The sequence below is a fragment of the Bidens hawaiensis genome, unplaced genomic scaffold (assembly GCF_021521415.1).
Source record: "Bidens hawaiensis isolate Kalapana, Puna unplaced genomic scaffold, B.hawaiensis_p1.1 tig00004101_1, whole genome shotgun sequence".
NCBI lineage: Eukaryota > Viridiplantae > Streptophyta > Magnoliopsida > Asterales > Asteraceae > Bidens > Bidens hawaiensis.
The window spans coordinates 2041182-2049123 of record NW_027491241.1 but is presented as its reverse complement, the minus strand read 5'-3'; the positions used below and the strand labels follow the sequence as shown (position 1 = coordinate 2049123).

Genomic DNA, 7942 nt, shown 5'->3' with positions numbered 1-7942 from the left:
GTCACAAGTTACAAAGAAATTGTTGTCAACTTTCCTTTTATTTCTGAACAACACACCTGTGCATAAATACACATCCTTGTTTAACGAAACAACATACACTCCAATCTGACAAAAAAAAACATTATTTCTCTTAAATGGTCTAAGATTTTGGAAAAGGAACATGATATCTGTTGGTGGTAAGTCCTCTTTTACGGAAACCGTTTTTGCTTAATCATTTAAAACCAAGAAACAAAAACCATAAATAAGTTGTTCGTATGTCCTCTTGGTTATATATATTCTATCTTCCAGCTGACTTCTTGTTTATTGAACTTGTTTCCAGTTATAGGTTTCCTTATGCCTGCAGACCACAGAAAACTATTCCAAGTGGTGCCAAATGAAGTCAAAAATATGTGGAACGAGTCGGCCCTACGTGGGCTGATTATAATCAGCATTGCTTCACAGATCACCTTATTTCTTTTAGGCAACGTTAGGAAATACAACCCAAGAACACGAGTCAGAATGGCTTTATGGTTCGCATACTTATTGGCGTACGCGGTAGCATCAGCAGCTCTTGGCGTTATTACCCGAACAGCCTTAGATGTATGCAACACCTACACCTCCCATTCCCTTTCACAACTTCAAAAACTAGACACGAGCGAAATCATGTCATTTTGGGCACCCTTTCTCCTCCTTCACCTTGGTGGTCCAGATGCAATTACCGCCTTTGCATTGGAAGATAATGAGCTTTCGTTAAGACACTTTGTGGAGATCGCCTTTCAATCCGGAGTTGCGCTTTACATCCTTTTGTTATCCTGGCCAGGGTGTTCAGATCTCCCTCAGCTAAGCATATTAGTCTACTTAGCCGGTTTCATCAAATGTGCCGAGCGTATTCTGGCTCTACGGTTAGCAAACACTGAGAATCTTCGCGACTCGATGCTTGGCCCTCCTGACCCAGGTCCCAATTATCCCAAATTCCTAGAGTGTCTCCACTTGAAAACGTCTCAGGGTTTCATTGCGAACATCGAAGAGGTCCACGAGTCCCCAATTGCCGCCAATGAACAAGCATATTCTGACAGAGGTAATGTCATATCCGAAGCATATGAATTGTTTCAAACATTCAAGCGTCTTTTCGTGGATCTCATCCTCACTTTTGTGGATAGAGATGGTAGCCAATCCTACTTTCTCCATCTTAACTCTAGTCAAGCTTTTCGCGTTGTCGAGATTGAACTTGGATTTGCATTTGACATGCTTTACACCAAGGCTTATGTGGTGCATACGTTTAATGGGCTCATGCTTCGTCTTACTAGTATCTTTTTCCTTCTTTTGGTGCCAGTGGGATTCTATATTCAGTGTAATATGAGCAATTACCACTTCATTGACATTGTCATTACTTGCCTATTAATTGGTGTAGCCATTTTATTGGACATAGTTTCTCTTATTACCATGCTTCGCTCAGACTGGACCGATCATTGGTTGAGCCAACGAAACCTGACTCGGAATGCCCTCATATTCCCATTCTTGAAAAATCCGACAAAGCGAAGATGGTCTGGTTCCGTTGCACAGTTTAACCTCCTAAGCGTCGCTCTTGAAGAGAAGCCCGCTATCTTTATTCAAATTCAGAAATTCATTGGGATAGATAACATTCGCACGCAGCACCGTTACAAGACTTATAGCCAAGTTACAGACAAGCTAAAAGATTTAATTTATACACAGTTTCGTGAACTGATGGCAGTCAACTCTGATCCCAAAGTGTTATGTACACATAAGGGTAGTTTTTCGCTAAGAGAGAAAGATTGCGATGCTCTTCTATGGAGTATTACTGAAGTCGAATTCGATCAGAGCATTCTTATGTGGCACATTGCTACATCTCTCTGCTATTACTCAGATCTTGGCCTTGAAGATGAAGTTGACGCAAATATCCACCGTAAGGAAAGTAAGCATATATCTGATTATCTGTTATATCTTCTCGTGTCTTACCCTGTAATGCTGCCAATCGGTATTGGTATGATCCGGTATTGTGACACTTGTGCTGAAGCGATGCGTTTCTTCAAAGAAAAAGGACCCATTACAGAAAAGGTTGAAGCCTGTAAGAAGCTGCTTGAAGTTGATTCTCTTGAGGTTTTGCCTAGTAAAGTGAAGGGAGATCGATGCAAATCTGCGCTTTTTGATGGTTGTCGGCTCGCGTTAACTTTGAAAAAAATGGAAACGGGACGCATGTGGAAGGTAATGAGTCAAGTATGGATTGAGATTCTTGCTTATGCTGCTACTCACTGCAGAGGGTTTCACCACAAGCAGCAGCTTCGCAAAGGGGGCGAGTTTTTGACTCATGTTTGGCTTCTGATGGCACATTTGGGCATCACAGAGCAGTTTCAGGTGTCTCAAGGCCATGCTAGAGCTAGAGTTAATGTGCTCTAAGGCTTGTGATTTACGGATTCATTTATTTATCAGATAAAACTATTGTGTTTTTACAAAGTTGTCACTTTTTTTTATTTAATCCAAACACATGCATATTTGATACGACATATATATGAACTTTCACTTATTATAAAGGAACATATAAAATACTTAATTATAAGGAACTTAAGTTTTGGTTACTAATTGTTAAGTAATTTAATTATTAAAAAACATTAAACATTTGATAAATATAAAACACTTAATTTTTTACTATGAATTGTTTAATAATTAATGAATGATAATAGTAAATTATTGATTATTTAAAAAGAAAAAAATTCGGACGAAACTGATAAACCGTAAGCCGGTGAAAACACTATTCTAAATCGTCGGTCCGATTGTCTGTCGGAATTATAGTCAGTTTCGTCGTTTAGTCGTCGGTCGATTATAAGTTCACATAGGATGATCTTTAGTGGTCCACGAGTTTCATCGAATGATTGAACCAGACCGCTAGTGGCAGTCGGTACCTGATCGATATCGAAAGATCAATAAAAAATATTTGTAAAATATCTTTACTAGCCAAGGTGTCAAATCCACAGAGAATCAGTGAAAAGTGCAAATCAAGTTCAATTCTTAATAACTAATTATACTGAAGAAACGTGGATCGACTCACTGGTAGACGATCTACTTTCCTCGGGTGTGATTATGCTATTTCACCGATGGTTCTCTGGGATCTGGATTCTTCCACCTACATAATGAACAGCACCGTAAACTTACCCCTCAGAAAGGGACAGAGGGGTCCTCTTTGGGGTAACCCTCCGGTGTGAGAATAAGAGATTTGTAGGAGAAGATAATAATCTGAGAGTAAGGAAATTGGAGTGTATTGCTTAATATAGCTGAATACTGTGTAATAGGGCATACCTCTCCTTGTGGAGTTGATGTGGTATTTATAGTGCTAGGGTTTCCAATGATTGGGCTCAGACCCAATTAGGGCCTTTTTGGCCTCCTCCAATTGCTTTGCGCCACGTGTCCTTGGGACACCTGGTGCTTTTTCATTGATTATAATCACGTGGTAGCACATGGGTTTTGCTGAGTTGTCCACCTTTCATTGGCAGCTGTCAACATCAGCATATTCTTATTCCTTAAAAAGATACCTTCTGGAAGGTTGTCTGACGTGCACAATCAAGGTTGCCCTAATCCTGATTTGGATAAGGACGAGGTTGATTATGTGCATGTGTGATACGCGCCTATCCTGAGGATGCGCGAGGTCTTCTCTTTATTCTCACGCGCAGATGTTTCATGCGCAGATGTGATATGCACAAGCATGTGATATGCGCCACGCGCAGATGTGATATGCGTGAGCATATATGGTGCGTGAGCATGTGATACGCGTGAGCATATGTGATGCGTGAGCATATGTGATGCCTGAGCATATGTGATGCCTGAGCATGTGATGCATGAGCATATGTGATATGCGTGAGCATATGTTATATGCGCCATGCGCATAGGTTTTGGCTTTGTGCCTTCATAATGTCTTGATTTCAAGCCTCTTGTCTATATCTTGTGGGTTGACCCGCCTCGCTCGGTGTTGAGGCTGGTACATACCTCTTCAAGCCCCCCCAGTCTAATGTGTGTCTTGTCTCGAACGAGCGAGGTAAGATAGATATTAGACTTAATAGTTTGCTCTTTTAATAGGGTTTGTCTTTTCTTCTTATTACTCATCGGTGCGCGAAATTCTATCCTTTTGGTTGAAAACGAATCGTCCCTTTACGTGGTTGGTTATTGCTGACATGCGTCAGTGATGGAGACGTGTCAGACTTTTCGTGTGCTCGAGGTGCTACAGTTGCCTTTCATGTCCCCTCACATAGTGTCAGGAATACGTGTCGCGCTCGCGTTGGTCCGTACCTGCGAGTGGTGGCGCGTGAACTCTGGCAGCACCTGTATCGTTTCTTTTCGTGTCCCCTCACACAGTGTCAGGGACACGTGTCGCGCTCGCGTTGGTTTACACCTGCGAGTGGTGGCGCGTGAAGTCCGATCAGTACCAAATTTTCTCTCTCCTGGGCCTATAAAAGCAAGCCCTTAGAGTTTTTATCCTTCATCTTCCTTGTTGTTTATTCAAAGCTTTCCTTTCTTTCATTCTATTCCGATTACCTGTCTTCTGCTTCCAGATCTCTGTTCTTCAGAAGCATCCTTTGTCCGATTTTATAGTTGTATGTCTGATAGCTCAGACAACACAATCTCCCCCATCCATCGCCGTGTGAAATCGTTAGTGATGTCTACGTTGAAGAAGACCGGCAAGGGGAAGAGGGCTGCTCAGGCCTCGTCGGAGGAGGTAGGGAAGACCAAGGCAGTGAAGAAGTGGGATGAGATCCCCTGTAAACTGAGGCAGTCCGATTTTGACAGGCTTATCGCCTCTCAGGGTTTTCTCCCTGAGTATGCCGGCGGCCGGGCAAACGGCGGCGGACCCGCCTACCGGCTATATATCCCTTTATTGCCATTTTTTCACCCACTGCAACCATCGTCTCCCGATGACAAGGTTTGTGGGTGCGCTGCTTAGGTTTTATGGGATTCATATATCCCAAGTCCATCCGTTTGGACTCGTGCGCATGACTCACTTTGAGTTCATGTGCAAATCTCAGCGCGAGGAGCCCACCCCTCGGCGCTTTCAGTTTTTTTATAAGCCCAAGATCCAAGATTCTTGGTTCTCATTTATTCCTCGCAGTCAGAAGGTCAAGTGCTGCACTGTTTCATTCAAGAGCCTTCATGACTGGTCTGAGAGATTTTTCTATATCAGGGCTGGTGTGATCCCCATCCGCATGACCATGCGCGCGATCTCTTCTGCGCCTGTGGATGTGGGTGTCTTCAAGAACCCAACTGGCGCCTGGGTAAAAAAGTTGACTGCCAAACCATCCCCCGCCAAGAACATTTGCGAGGAGGCGCTGGTGGGGGTTGGTATGAGCAGGAGGTGGGCCGACAGCGCGACTGAGCCCGTTATCCAAGTTGACGGCTTGTGTAAGTTAATCTCATTGCCTTACTTCTGCGCGAATATAATTCGTTTTGCTGATATCATTTGACTTTTTTTGTGCAGTCAGCAAGGAGTATGTCCACGCCGCCTATGATGAGCATATGGAGGGTGGCTCCGTCGTGCTGGGCGCTGGGGAGGTTGGCTTCCCCGATCGCTTCGATGACATGTTCATCCCTATTGATCTGGGATTTCTCTTTGACAGCGATGCGCCTGGTAAGCCTTTGTACTTATGCTTATGCCTTTATAATACCAGATTTGGCTAACCTTTCTGTTGCGTGTATTGTAGACGCGCTTGAGAACTACGAGCTGGAGCTCGCGGAAGAGGAGGAGGAGGAGGAGGCTGAGGCGCCCCAACTAAAGCGTAAGGCTAAAGGGAAAACTGGCGCAGGGGCCAGTAAGAAACAGAAGAAAGATGATGCCCCTGTTGTTCAGGATCCTCCTACTCAGGCGAAGGGACTTGAGAAAACCCAGGGGTTTACCACCAAGTTTTCCTTGTCTTCCCTGCCTCAAAAAGTGGGCAGACCTCCTGTCCACACGAGGTATGGTGCCACTACCTCCTCCCTTCGCGCGGCGGAAAAGGGAAGCGGCGTTGCGCCTGCCGTTTCCTCTTCGACAGGTATACTTTGCTTATCCTTTATGGTTCTATGAGCGCGATTCCGATAGAATTACTAATGAATCTTTGCTCACTCAAATGTTTGTAGAGCCGGCGACCTTGGTGGATAAACCTCAAGCGCAACAAGATGCCGAGGCTGCGCCGGAGGTCGCTTCGAAGTCCCCTGTTTTACCCTCAAAGGGGAGAATGGACTTCATGGCGATGTTTAACTCGCGAACGGCGTTGCGCCAAGGTATGTATTGCACTTTTATTTTCTGACTTTTTTCTTTTAGATCAAGTCATGAACCATTTATTTTTGTTGATTTTTTCATAGGAGTCATAGCTGGCGTACAAGCTGCTGGCGGCACTCCTGGCGCCGGTGCCAGCGCCGTTGGTTCTGCTCCTGCTCCTGCAAGCACTGAATCTCCCCTCATCGGGATTACTAAGGAGCAGGAGGCCGTTTTACGCGCCGACCTGGCAGCGTCGAGACCTCCCTCACCTCCTCTTGCGCACAGCCCTCCTCGCGAGACTGATTTTGGTTCCAGGTCGCAGGAGAAAAGGCCTGTTTCAGAGGAGGATGAGGAGGTTCAAGTTGAAGACTCCGACGGCGGCCGCGCTAGCCCTGCAGCGCCACGAGATTTCGTGGCGCAGTCTTCTCGTGGGGCTGGCGCTAACTTTTCTGCTTCATCCCCGCAGGTATAGGTTCGTTTTGCTCCGCTGCGCGGACTTCCATATTAGTGTTTTGATGACTTAGATCATTACTTTGTGTTTGCAGGAAGCCGATCACATTTACCGCTCGAGATGGAATATTACTGAGGACAGCTCATTTCAATCCATGGGTGTGTGTGAGGACTTCTGGGCTCATTCTGTGCCTCCAACTGAAAGGAGGTTTCAGGAGGACCGCGCTCGCGATGACTTGCTCAACGATCATCTGTTTGCTGGGTCGGCTTTCTTTGCTGCCTCCCAAGAGCTTCGCTATGATTACGTAAAGGTACGTGATGCTCTTGCGGAAGCCAAGCAAGAGGCTAAAGTGTCTGCTTGGCATCTTTCTGATGCTCGAGAGAGAGCTGAGAAACTCCAAGCAGAGCTCAGCGAGAACAGAGCAAGTGCCAACACCGCCTTCGTGAAGCGCGGGCATGAGCTACAGGCTGCGCGGGAGAAGCTACAGGCGGCCGAGGTGGACGCGGCCAAGTACGCGCGTAGAGTGCGCGACTTGGAGCTGGACGCGGAGGCGCGTGACCAAGCTCTTGTCCAGTCTATAACTGACAAATCATCATTGGAGAGTGAGGTTGCGCGCCTGAAGAAGGAGCTGGCTGCCGCGCGGGCCGAGAAAGATGAAGCCTTGGCGACGGCAGCGTCTAGCCAGGAAGCACTCGATGTTGCGCGAGCGGAAAAGGAAGAAGCCTTGGCGGCAGCAGCGTCCGACAAAGAGGAGCTGAAACAGACCAAGGAAACTGTTGAGTTGTTAAACTCTCAGATTCCTGCCCTCGAGATGACTGTTTCTTCTCTCGCGCAGGATCGCCAATGGCTAGTCTCACAGGGTATGACTCGTTGCGCTTATGCGATGAAATACTCAGACGAGTTTCAGGCCCTTGTGATGGATTGCAACGCTGCCTCGCGCTTGGTGAGTCGAGCTGAAGGGTTCAAGGATGGTTGTGTATATAGCGCACTGAAGAAGAACCCATCCGACTACCCTTACCAGCTCGACGTTGTCTTCGCGGATATGGCCGAGATGGGGGAGAAGTATTTGAATACTCCCATTCCCATCCTTGGGCAGGTATTTTAACCTTAATGAGATTACCTTGACTTATTTTCCAAGTCTTTTTTGTACTCATATTTTTCCATATGATTTGCAGATATCCGCGCTTGCTGACCAGCCCGATCTCGGCGCGCTAAAGAAATTACTTGACGAGTGCGAAGGGGCTGGTGGCGGCGATGATGGCGCGGGGAATGCT

At 46.2% G+C, this 7942-nt stretch overlaps 1 protein-coding gene across 1 annotated transcript; it reads left to right on the top strand.

Moving 5' to 3' along the window:
• Positions 1-333: 333 nt before the first annotated feature.
• LOC143625318 (uncharacterized) lies at positions 334-2394 on the top strand. Its single transcript, XM_077095684.1, has one exon. The coding sequence runs from the start codon at positions 334-336 to the stop codon at positions 2392-2394; it is 2061 nt and encodes a 686-aa protein (XP_076951799.1).
• The last annotated feature ends 5548 nt before the right edge of the window (positions 2395-7942 follow it).

Bases quoted from the DNA above. Each gene is read 5' to 3' on its own strand.
- LOC143625318 (XM_077095684.1), top strand. From the start codon at position 334: ATGCCTGCAGACCACAGAAAACTATTCCAAGTGGTGCCAAATGAAGTC.